This window comes from Plectrocnemia conspersa, unplaced genomic scaffold (assembly GCF_051122295.1).
Source record: "Plectrocnemia conspersa isolate PC_06_02 unplaced genomic scaffold, ASM5112229v1 ptg000010l, whole genome shotgun sequence".
NCBI lineage: Eukaryota > Metazoa > Arthropoda > Insecta > Trichoptera > Polycentropodidae > Plectrocnemia > Plectrocnemia conspersa.
This window is the reverse complement of record NW_028277174.1, coordinates 754,758-767,930: the sequence shown is the minus strand read 5'-3', so window position 1 is coordinate 767,930 and position 13,173 is coordinate 754,758. Positions and strand designations below refer to the sequence as shown.

At 40.2% G+C, this 13,173-nt stretch overlaps 1 protein-coding gene across 1 annotated transcript; it reads right to left on the bottom strand.

The window, feature by feature from the left end:
* Positions 1 to 321: 321 nt before the first annotated feature.
* On the bottom strand, positions 322 to 2,846 carry kek2 (leucine-rich repeat, immunoglobulin-like domain-containing kekkon 2 protein). The gene has a single exon (XM_088195195.1). The coding sequence runs from the start codon at positions 2,653 to 2,655 to the stop codon at positions 775 to 777; it is 1,881 nt and encodes a 626-aa protein (XP_088051321.1). The 5' UTR covers positions 2,656 to 2,846; the 3' UTR covers positions 322 to 774.
* Between the last annotated feature and the right edge of the window lie 10,327 nt (positions 2,847 to 13,173).

The following is a 13,173-nucleotide window of genomic DNA, read 5'->3' as shown; positions in this document are numbered from 1 at the left end:
TTTTTAATTCAACTTTAATTTATTTATTTATTTTTCATTAGTTATTTTTTTTATTTTAAATTAAATAAAAATGTGTATCTATTAAGTTAAAAAAAAATCGATATTTCGGTTAGAAGAGGAAGCCCAATAAACATGTTGGCCTGGGCACCCGATTCAGGATGTGGGCCCATGAAATAGGCCTAATAATTTGCTTCTTTGAAATGTAATCAGTTGAAGAGTTAGGAACGTTATTATTCGAACGAACGCAATGCAAGTTATAAACGTAACTTAAAATTTAGATAGCTCGGAAAATACGCTCATGCAGCGAGACGACTGAAACAGTTTGTTATTTTGTAACCAAATATATTTTTAACACTGTATATATATAATATATGGTAGACTAGTGTGTATAATTACAATAAACGTATCGATACATTGGCACCGTCCGCAATATAAACGCAGTATGTATACAGTATATATATATATATATATGTAGTTCGTCTACGATTCACATGTTCTACGTACGTATAAATCTAGTATGTGTTCGTCGTCGCGACGAGAAGAGAGTGCGATACTTATTCGAAGACGAATGACGTGCGATAACATTCGACCGACCTAGGGGAGTAAAATCTAGGTATACAAATATAAACACTATATGCGATTAGTCCTACGTCGCGTCGTCAGACGCTATCGTTCAAAATGCGATTCGGCGACGCGCTCGTCCGTTATTTTAGTTCATACCCTGTTCGATCCGGGGAGCGCGTCGCTCGGAGGCTAGTCGTCTCCGTCGGGGCGTCAGATCTCGGCGCCGTCGCCCACGTAGCCCTCGTCGGGGCTCTCCGAGGAGGCCTTCTCGTCGCCCGCGTAACCCTCGGGGGGCGACGGCGCGAAGGCCCCGTCCGCGGCGAAGGGCCCGGCGCGCGGGTAGCCCTCCACGGTATAGCGCACGTCAGCGGCGAAGAACTCGGCCTCGCGAGCGAAGCGCACGGCCTGCGCCCCTTTGACTCGGTTGTGCGGCAGGGTGCGATACGAGGCGTCCGGTCTCTGCGGCGGCAGCCTGGGCAGCCCGAAGTCCGCCGGGTAGCCGTCGCCGTCGAGGAAGCAGCCGGGGTTGAGGTGCACGTCGGCCACTAGGCGGAAAGTGTCGGCGCGGGCCCCCCGGGGCAGCGAGCCGTAGCACTGGCGGTCCAGCCACTTGACCTGCCGGGGCGGGGGGCCCAGCGCGTCAAACGAGTCCCGCGCTTCGTCGCTCTCCTTCCTGCCTCCGCTCTCGGCGTCGTTCACAAGGTCGGGGTTCCGCTCCGGCTGGTAGCCCCGCGACGCGTCCTCGTCCAGCGCGACTCCCGAGTGAGGTCTGCACCTTCTATCCGACACTGTGATGCTGCCGTTGGTCTTGGGCGGCGCCGCATCCGCTGCCGAGCGCCTCATCGCCACGTCCTTGCCGCTACTCTCCTTCTTCTTGCGCCGCCTCTCTCCGCGCCGACACTTGATCGCGGCTGCAGCGACGGCCCCAGCCAAGATCAGGAGGAGCGCGCTGGCCCCAACGGCAGCCGCCAACGCGTATTCGAAGGGGAACGCCACCACGACGACGGCCGGTTCCTCCTTGACTATGACGCGGATCGTGTAGTTGGACTGGCTCTTTCCGGCCGGGTTTTCCGCCACGCACGCGAACGTTCCGTTGTCCTCGCTGTTGGTGTTGTAGATAAAAAGCTCGCTGCGCTTGTCAACGGTGCCCTCCTCGACGTAGTAGTAGAGGTGCACGCCCGGCGCGACGGTGGAGTCGTTCTGTAGCACCTGCCCCTGAAACCACCATGACACTCGCGCCTCGGGCACGGCCGACACGCGGCACAGCAGCGACACGTTCTTGCCCTCGCCGATCTCCAGGTAGAACGTGGTGGGCGACACGTCGGGCAGGCACGCAAGGTCGCCCTCGGTCAGAGAGCGGATGGCCCTCCCGGCCAGTCGCCTCGGAGAGCTGCACTCCGGCTCCGCGGCGTGCGGCACGTTGAAGTTGGACAGCCAGGCGTGCAGGTCGCGCGAGTTGCAGTCGCAACGCCAGCGGTTGTCGTGCAGGTCGACGCCGTGCAGCGTGTCCGGCAGGATCCGGGAGCCCCGCATCGTCGTCAGTCGGTTGCCGTCGAGCTTGAGCCACTCCAGATGGCTCAGGCCGATAAACGCTTCGTCCTCGACCAGCGATATCTCGCAGTCGCTCAGCTCGAGCGTCGTCAGAAACGTGAGGTGCTGGAAGCCGTTACTCCTGAGCGCGCTTATAGGGTTCTCGCTGAGACTGAGCCGCATCAGCGAAGGGAAGTCGGAGAATATGGCCGAAGGAACGGCGGCGAGCTGATTCTGCGACAAGTCGAGCTCCACCAGGTTGGTGAGCCCCTCGAAGGCGTCGTCGTGAATCCTGGCGACGCGGCAGCGCGCCATGAACACCTTCTGCAGGTTGACGAGCCCGACGGCGACGAAGCGGCCGTCGGGCAGCGAGCGCAGGTCGTTGCCGGAGACGTCGAGCACCTGCGTGCCGGGGTCGAGGCCCGAGGGCACGAGTGTCAGCCCCCGCTCGGCGCACTCGACAGTCTGCTTGCCGTTCTTCCACTTGCACGCGCAGAGCTCGGGGCAAAACCAAGCGCCCTGCACGAGCTGCGCGACGATCAGAAACAAGTAGCGCGACATGATCCGAGAAACCGTCAGCCCATGTTCGGGGTCGATCCACGCACGACCGCTCAGCCGCGAGCTTCGACTCGTCTCGCTCGGAAGGGGGCGAACCTGGCGTTCGGCGATTCGGGGCGCCGCGCGAGGGAGCGCATGTCGTCGCGACCGAGTCGGGGGAGGACTGCGGCGAGCGCCGGCGCGCGTCGACCCCCGTCCCCGCCGTTCCCTCTCGCCCGCCACCTACCCTCTCGGCGGACTCGCCCCCTCCTCCGCCGACCGGACCCTTTTCGCCTCGGATTCTCGGTCGAGTCGAGTAGCTTTTCCGCCTGTTTCCGTTCGACTCGCTTTTCCGACTTCGAACGCCGCCTAGCGGTCGGCGCCGGTCCCGTCGAAGGAACAGCCGAGTCGCGAACCCGAGTCGGATTTATCGCCGTCAAACTGACTAAATCGCGCAATAAATATCGCACGCGCTCGCGATTATTCATAGGCGCTCTCTTTACGATTTGTCGATTTGCACGAGCGAACGATTTATAAGCGCCGGTCGATCGTAATCGCGAGATAAACGACGCGCTAATTCGTCGTACTACACACTAAGTACAAATTGGATGGACGTGTTATTCCTAAAATAATTCGAAAAACATTTTTATTATTTAAATATTTTCTTTGTTTATTATGTTAGCCAATAATAAATAAAAATCAATCCAGAATGTGAAACCATTAAAAAAACTCACACAATAGGAATTAGCGCAATGTATCCACTGTCCAAATCAAATCTTTTGTAAGGCGTCAAACACAAGTGAACCCTTAGAAAGAATTCATCAAATTCAAATCGACAAAGTACTCCAGAATCGACCGATAAAGAATGCTTGAAAAGCGCGAAGAGAAGTAAAATAATTATAAAATTATGTTAAAAGAAAATCACTCTCTGAAATTGTCACCCGACTGGCAGTTCAAAATTGTATTTCTGTCAAAGCTATTACGAATAGTGCTTTAAAAAAGGTTATTCACTGCCGATGAATTATACGGATCCTATTTAAAAGTTTTACGAAAACAAAAAATCGTTGCAGCAAATCATGTTAGTGAAGGCTATTAATAAACCACTTGGAGTAACTATTGCATCTTTGAAAGTATGTTAAATATAAATAAAAAATAAAAAAAGCAATTGTTGATGAAAATTAACTTAGAGAATCGTTTTTGGTGGCTACAGTTCACTCTTATCGGATTTAAAAATAAATATATGTTCGATCAAATTAAAGATATACAACTTTCGAGAAATACAGTGACGAGACGCGTTAAAAAATTAACTATTGATATAAAATGTGAACTAAAAGAGGACATAAAAATATGCGTCTTTACAATTTGATAAATAAACTAAAAAAATAACTCCTTAAAGTAATACCTATACACGGAAAAACCAAAGGAGAATATATAGTATATACAGTTTTTAATAATTTTACAATCGAAATAAAATTTTCTATTTATAGATTATTTTCGAATACGTCAGTCGGTGCTCCATGTATAATTTTATTTATGCCAAAATTATTAACTAACAAGATTTATGTTCAAAGAGACTTAAAACAGATAATGGTATTAAAACTTTATCTTTAAAATAGTCAATTCTATACGAGGCAATGCCCTTCAGAGACTTCTATTTAAAATAAAAATGGTAAGAATCAGTGATCGGTACCTTTAATTACAAGACAAAGATATATATTTATTAGATATGATAAACTCGATAACAGTTTTTTAACAACTCTAATTTTTAAAATTGGTTACTTAAGAATTTTACGTAGATATGACTCAAAATGTATTATTAAAAATGTTAAATAGAAATTAAAGGTGATATGCGAAGATTTTAAATAAAATTGAAAATATCACACTAATATTTTGCAATTCCTTTTAATAAGATATAAACATAGAATAAATCGCAAGTCTAATCTTGGCAAATCAAAACGAACTAAAATTAAAATTAATCAAACTTCGAAATAATTTAAATTCAAAATCCAAAGATTGTATTTGAAAATAAACAGAAGAGTAATACCTAATCCTTACAAATGCGATATAAAATTAATGTATTATTTTGGCTCTACATATTTGTCAGAATCCGCATTTTCTGACATTAAAATCCGATATATTAAATAATTTGAATAATGAACCTATTGTCCAATGTTTACGATTATTTTTTTCATCGTATAATCCTTACATTAAAAATATTGCCAAATATTGACAGAACAACGATCTCACACATAATATTTTTTATCTTGTAGTATTTACAATGTTCCTATTTTTTGTATGATTATATTTTTAATTGTTATTTTATCTAATGAAATGTTTGATAAGCATTTTTTATTTGTGAACTTATAAAAAAAATATTATTCACCCCTTGCACATAGAAGTAGATCACCACTATTAGAAGGTTTGACGGCCCTAGTATACGCAAACGTTCTCGTGTGCTATGTTCGAGTAGATAAATGTGCAAAATCAAACACGAATTGCACACGAAGAAATAAAAAAATCTGTAATTTTCTTTCAGCGGTCAGATCTGTTATAATTTCTTTATTGCGTATCTGTAGGCGAAGAGAGGAACCGGAACGCGGCGATAAATCCGTCGAGGGGAATTCAAAACGGAAAAACGCAGACAAAACGGGGCGGAAAGGGAATAGACAATTTACGAGCGAAGCAAGATAAAGGACGAGACTTAAATATTTATAAAATCACTTAGCGAGTGACGAAAGCGGACAATTTAGACGCAAAAAGGTTATCTGGATTGACGCGCCCCTCGAACTTCTGTCGTTTTTTCCGAATCGATCCGAAGCCCGCTCACTTTCGTTCGATTCTAGGACGTCCGAAAGAAATTAAGACTAGTCTCAAATCAACATAAGCGCAGGGACGGCATTTCAGCATTTATAAGAAGGAGGGGGGGGGGGGTGAAGTTGGATAATGGTCATTTTTTTATTTTGATTTCAATGAGATTCTATGGAACTTGCACTGATAGTCTCTGAAGGACCAATGCTAACAACATCATATTCTGAGTCTGTATCTGGAGCATACACAATTCTTTACAACTTTTTTTTTGAGTTTTTGGTAAATATCTTTGAGCTTTTCCTGGAGTCACATTCACAGTGTTGTGGAAGTCCTTACTTGCTGCGCTGGATGCAGAACCATTACGACTTCTTAGAGTTAAAAATGCTGATTCAGTCTCTTCATCTTCCGTCTCTCCGGCAGGTAATTCTTCAACAATAAGAATATCAATGTTATATTTAGTGATGCGGACTCTACTGTGATTCAGTTAAGTGTAGAAGATCTTCTCAACATTTGACTGGTCGTTCCTTGTGCTCTGAGATGTTACGAGGTTTTCTCCAGCAGAAAAAACCAGTTCACTTGGAGTTGAAGTTGCGGGACAGCAAGCCATTTCTGGCTTCAGCCGCCGACAACGGGAAGATCCCGTTTTTTTTTTGGGCGTTCCCACATGCTTCCAAGGAGTGAGCGTAGGCCCTTACCTTGTGGCCCATTATCACTCCAATGAACGACCAATTGCTTCGCATCAGTTTTCGATACTCCGCAACCCTTCTCGACCTGGGTTTTCTCGGCAGAAAGCCGCGGTCGGTATTACCCGGCGCGAATGTTGTTGGTGTTCTCCCAGCACCACTATGTTTTTTGGAGACAAATTGTTCCATCCAGAAGGGATAAGAATAATGGGCAGTCACGGTTCACCAATCTTGGTCGCTTGGAAAGCGAAATAAAATACAATTTGCACAGTTCGTGCGTCCGCTTCATTGTGTCCTAAAGCTAAATCGTGAGAAAAACAAAAATATAAAGAATATTAGATGATTAGAGAAGTATATCATACGCCTCCGTCGCTGAGGGCAGGGTCTGAAATCAGAGACAGAAGCAAAATTAGTGTTAACGTTCGTCTGATGTAGGACGAACGTCTGCGCGGGCGGCATAAGCTGCACAGAACCGCTTAAAAGCCCCGAAATTGACCCTCAATGAAACAAGGTCTGCGTGTGTTGGAGTGGCTCTAGTCTTAAGTTCAAGAGTCGCGAAAAGTGCGGCTCTTTCACTGTCTAGCTTGGGGCAATCCCACAGTATGTGCTCGGAGCTCTGACTTTCGGAACCGCACGGACATTTCCCGGCGTCCCTGAGGTTGAAGCGCCTCAAGTAGTGGAAGGTCCATGGGCCCACGCCCTCCTTCCACGGTCGCATCAGGCTCAGGAGTTTCGGCCCATGAGCGACCGGATGTACCTAGCCTGGCTTTCGCGCCTGCATACTGCGCATACAGGCGCTAGACCAGGCCTCCTTCCTAGGTCGTCACGAGAACGACCTGGACGGGTAGACGGTAGAGTGGGGTCTCTACGGGAGAGAAATGATTCTACGAATCCTGGAAAGAAAAATATTTATTTCATCAACTCATCCTTTGTGCTTGTTTTATTTATTTATTTTTTCTTATTTTTTCTGCTGGCTAGCTCACTATGATGAGAGGAGAGAGCTCGCGGGTGGCCCTTAAGACGCTAATAAAGTGGTCCTATTGAGGACGGACGTCTGTGCGGGCGCCATATGCGGCGCAGTATCTCTCGAACGCCAGAAGATTTCCCTTCGTGGCCACGAGATGTCTGTGTTGTGGAGGGCCATCGCCCTCGATTTCGAGCTTGGAGTGTAGGACTGCTCTCTCTCCTCGTCCATCATTGGGCCTCAAGTAGTCTCGGAAATCTCCGTGCCCAGTCAGGAACTGTGTCGTATAAAAATCGGGTCTAATCCACGTTTTCTGGAGACGTTCTGCTACCCGCGGAAAAAATTGTAGGTTGTACGGCCGGTCGTGCTTTCGTCCCACCTCCGCTGCCACTCGTCCAGCACAACCGCCTTTACAAGTCGTCTCGCTACGGCCTCGGCCTCAGCCTCGGCGGTGGTGCTTTCCTCGGGAGCGTTAAGTGTTTTTCCATCGACGACAACTGTCTGATTGCGTTTTAAGTTAAAGATGGCGGCCTTGAACTGCGCTATGAGATCAATGGGCTCTACCCCGGCAATCGCAAGAAGGGCCATTCTTGAGCTAGTTCTGTAAGCTGAAGCAACAAACCTTAACGAGGCGGTCTAGGTCCCCAACAGCTTTATCTGGGGAAAACCTCGGGATGACTTATCGGCCCAGGCGCTGGGCCCGTAGGTCACTATAGAGACGAAGATGGCCTTGTATAAGACCAACCTCGCTCTGAAGTCGAGTCCCCAATGTCGGCCGCCAAGTCTGGTGACTTTCATGAAGGATTCGCGGTTTTTTTGGCCGGCTGAACGTATATGTGCCGCCGGGTGGAAGCCGTTTGACAATATTACTCCCAAATAGCGAGCGGACTGACTAAAATTAACCTTAACATTATTCATATGAATACATGGTGGCCTGTGGGGGTCAAGACGTCCCCGAAGGATTATTGCTTCTTTTTGTGTGGGGCAAAGAAGAGTTTATTCTCCCCACCCCATGCGTGGATGGCTGACAGGGCAGAGTTAGCCTTGCCCTGTAATTCTCTCCTTCTGTTAGCGCCAACCAGCAGCAGAAGATCATCGGCATAAGCGATTAGATCACAATGCGACGGAAAAGGCGCGATTGATTCCAACATAAAAAATGCAGAGTTCCACATTGTCTTCACCAGCTAAACAATTTAACCAAACCTGTAGCCATCCTCTTGTGACCGCCCATCAGAAAAAGTAGAATATTTTTTTGTTTTGTTAAATGACATCTCGCAATTCCAGACGTTTCTCTAAAGTCGTGTTGAATTTATTATACACACAAATTCTCCTGTTATTAACATTGACTTTACCATTGCCGACTTAACATTAGCTTTAGCATGAGTTACACATGTAAGGTATGACAGATCAGACAATTCATCAAAACGTATAGGGGGTGCATGGTAGTTCTATGCGATACTAATAATTATATTTTTAATCTTTAAAACCAAGCAGTTTAGAGCGTTAACTCTTCATAAAGTCTCAAAATAGCTAGTATGGGGGTCCGATTAACTGATACATCGCTTGTTTTGAAGTAAAAATCTATTTTTTTTATATTTTATTCAGATGTATTTTAGGCTTTTTAACGCTTCATGTATAGCAAACTTTTTGTTAAAATTGAACACTACTGAGTTATGAGTGATTAAATTTTTATCCTTGTCGCTATTTTTTAAAAAATTGACACATTGGATTTTGCTAACAAACATACACTGGGTGCTTAAGAATTATATACTGTCACAAAAATTTATATTAAACTATGTTAAAATTAGCTCACACTGACCTTAATTATATTGCAAATCTTATGAGCGTATGTATGGTGGGTCGATCGACTCATAACACTAAACGTGTTTTAAAAAAAAAAACTTTTATTTTTTAATTTTTAATTATTTTTTTTTAAGTATCGTAAGTATAGTCAGAAGCTCTATTTAGTATCAAAAATTCAAGTCAATTTCTTAAATAGGAACCTACTACGAGCGTTAACTATATGCAGAGTCGCATAAAAGCTCGTTCGGGGTCTCGGTCAATATATCGTAAGACTCGGTTTTTATCAGAAAAATATAATAAAAAATTGCTTTGTTATGCAAATTAGAAATTCTAAACACTTTTTGCATACGACATTTTTCAATAGGATTTTATTTTGCAAAGTTATGACACATTGAAGTTTTACATGAGCTGCCATTTAAAAATAAATTATATATTTTTTTTAAACATAACGTATAGGGATTGCACGTTAGTTCTATGCGATACTAAAAATATAATTTTTACCTTCAAAACCAAGCAGTTAAGAGCGTTAACTCTTCTGAAAGTCTCAAAATGGCTAGTATGGGGGTACGATCAAACTGATACATCGCTTGTCTTAAAGCAAAAATCTATATTTTTTATATTTTATTTAGATGTATTTTAGGCTTCTAAACGTTTCATGTATTTAAAACTTTTAGATAAAAGTCAACACTACTGAGTTATAAGTGATTGAATTTTTATACTTATCGCCATTTTGCAAAAAATTGACAAAATGGATTTTGCTAACAAACATACACAGGATGCTTAAGAATTCTATACTGTCATAAAAATTAAAGTTTAAATATATGTAAATAATCTCACACTGACCTTAACTATATTTAAAATCTTATTCGCGTATGTATGGTGGGTCAATCGACTCATAACACTAAACGTGTTTTGAAAAAAAAAAACTTTTATTTTGTAATTTTTAATTTTTTTTAAGGTATCGTAAGTATAGTCAAAAGCTCTATTTTGTATCAAAAATTTAAGTCTATTTCTTAAATATAAACCTAATACGAGCGTTAACTATATGCAGAGTCGCATAAAAGCTCGTTCGGTGTCTCGGTCAATATATCGTAAGACTCGGTTTTTATTAAAAAAAAAATAATTAAAAATTGCTTTTATATGCAAATTGAAATTCTTAACACTTTTTGCATACAACATTTTTTAGTAAGATTAAATTTCGCAAAGTTGTGACACATTGAATTTTTACATTAGCTGCCATTTTTAATAAAAATTTTATATATTTTTTTTAAACATAACGTATAGGAGGTGCACGTTAGTTCTATGCGATACTAAAAATATTATAAATTTTCTTTAAAACCAAGCAGTTTAGAGCGTTAACTCTTCCGAAAATCTCAAAATGGCTAGTATGGGGGTACGATCGAACTGATACATCGCTTGTTTTCAAACAAAAATCTTTTTTTTTTTTATTTTGTGTAGATGAACCTAAAGCTTCTAAACATTTCATGTATTAAGACCTTTTTGACAAAATTTACCACTACTGGGTTATAAGTGATAGAATTTTAATACTTGTCGCCATTTTGCAAAAAATTGACAAAATGGATTTTGCTAACAAACATACACAGGTTGCTTAAGAATTCTATACTGTCACAAAAATTAAAATTCAAATATGTATAAATAAGCTCACACTGACCTAAACTATATTGAAAATCTTATGAGCGTATGTATGGTGGGTCGATCGACTCATTACACTAAACGTGTTTTGAAAAAAAAATACTTTTATTTTTTAATTTTTAATTTTTTTTTACAGTATCGTAAGTATAGTCGAAAGCTCTATTTTGTATAAAAATTTCAAGTCGATTTCTTAAATAGAAGCCTCATACGAGCGTTAACTATATGCAGAGTCGCATAAAAGCTCGTTCGAGGTCTCGGTCAATATATGGTAAGACTCGGTTTTTATTAAAAAAAAAATAATTAAAAATTGCTTTTATATGCAAATTAAAATTACAAACACTTTTTGCATTAGACATTTTTTAGTAGGATTTGATTTAGCAAAGTTATGACATTTTGAATTTTTACATTAGCCGCCATTTTAAAAAAAAATTTTATATATTTTTTTTAAACATAACGTATAGGGGCTGCACGTTAGTTCTATGCGATACTCAAAATTTAAATTTTTATCTTCGAAACCAAACAGTTAAGAGCGTTAACTCTTCCGAAAGTCTCAAAATAAACTATATTGAAAATCTTATGAGCGTATGTATGGTGGGTCGATCGACTCATCACACTAAACGTGTTTTGAAAAAAAAATACTTTTATTTTTTAATTTTTAATTTTTTTTTATAGTATCGTTAGTATAGTCGAAAGCTCTATTTTGTATAAAAAATTCAAGTCGATTTCTCAAATAGAAGCCTCATACGAGCGTTAACTATATGCAGAGTCGCATAAAAGCTCGTTCGAGGTCTCGGTCAATATATGGTAAGACTCGGTTTTTATTAAAAAAAAAAAAATTAAAAATTGCTTTTATATGCAAATTAAAATTCCAAACACTTTTTGCATTAGACATTTTTTAGTAGGATTTCATTTAGCAAAGTTATGACACTTTGAATTTTTACATCAGCCGCCATTTTGAAAAACAAATTTATATATTTTTTTTAAACATAACGTATAGGGGCTGCACGTTAGTTCTATGCGATACTCAAAATTCAAATTTTTATCTTCGAAACCAAACAGTTAAGAGCGTTAACTCTTCGGAAAGTCTCAAAATGGCTAGTATGGGGGTACGATCGAACTGATACATCGCTTGTTTTCAAGCAAAAATATATATTTTTTATATTTTACTTAGATGAACTTTAGGCTTCTTAACTTTTAATGTATAGAGACCTTTTTGACAAAATTCAACACTACTGAGTTATAAGTGATTGAATTTTAATACTTGTCGCCATTTTGCAAAAACTTAACAAAATGGATTTTGCTAACAAACATACACAGGATGCTTAAGAATTCTATACTGTCACAAAAATTAAAATTTAAATATGTATAAATAAGCTCACACTGACCTAAACTATATTGAAAATCTTATGAGCGTATGTATGGTGGGTAGATCGACTCATCACACTAAACGTGTTTTGAAAAAAAAATACTTTTATTTTTTAATTTTTAATTTTTTTTTATAGTATCGTAAGTATAGTCGAAAGCTCTATTTTGTATAAAAAATTCAAGTCGATTTCTTAAATAGAAGCCTCATACGAGCGTTAACTATATGCAGAGTCGCATAAAAGCTCGTTCGAGGTCTCGGTCAATATATGGTAAGACTCGGTTTTTATTAAAAAAAAAATAATTAAAAATTGCTTTTATATGCAAATTAAAATTCCAAACACATTTTGCATTAGACATTTTTTAGTAGGATTTTATTTAGCAAAGTTATGACACTTTGAATTTTTACATTAGACGCCATTTTGAAAAAAAATTTTATATATTGTTTTTAAACATAACGTATAGGGGCTGCACGTTAGTTCTATGCGATACTCAAAATTTAAATTTTTATCTTGGAAACCAAACAGTTAAGAGCGTTAACTCTTCCGAAAGTCTCAAAATGGCTAGTATGGGGGTACGATCGAACTGATACATCGCTTGTTTTCAAGCAAAAATATATATTTTTTATATTTTACTTAGATGAACTTTATGCTTCTCAACATTTCATGTATAGAGACCTTTTTGACAAAATTCAACACTACTGAGTTATAAGTAATTGAATTTTAATACTTGTCGCCATTTTGCAAAAAATTGACAAAATGGATTTTGCTAACAAACATACACAGGATGCTTAAGAATTCTATACTGTCACTAAAATTAAAATTCAAATATGTATAAATAAGCTCACACTGACCTAAACTATATTGAAAATCTTATGAGCGTATGTATGGTGGGTCGATCGACTCATCACACTAAACGTGTTTTGAAAAAAAAATACTTTTATTTTTTAATTTTAAATTTTTTTTTACAGTATCGTAAGTATAGTCGAAAGCTCTATTTTGTATAAAAATTTCAAGTCGATTTCTTAAATAGAAGCCTCATACGAGCGTTAACTATATGCAGAGTCGCATAAAAGCTCGTTCGAGGTCTCGGTCAATATATGGTAAGACTCGGTTTTTATTAAAAAAAAAATAATTAAAAATTGCTTTTATATGCAAATTAAAATTACAAACACTTTTTGCATTAGACATTTTTTAGTAGGATTTGATTTAGCAAAGTTATGACATTTTGAATTTTTACATTAGCCGCCATTTTAAAAAAAAATTTTAT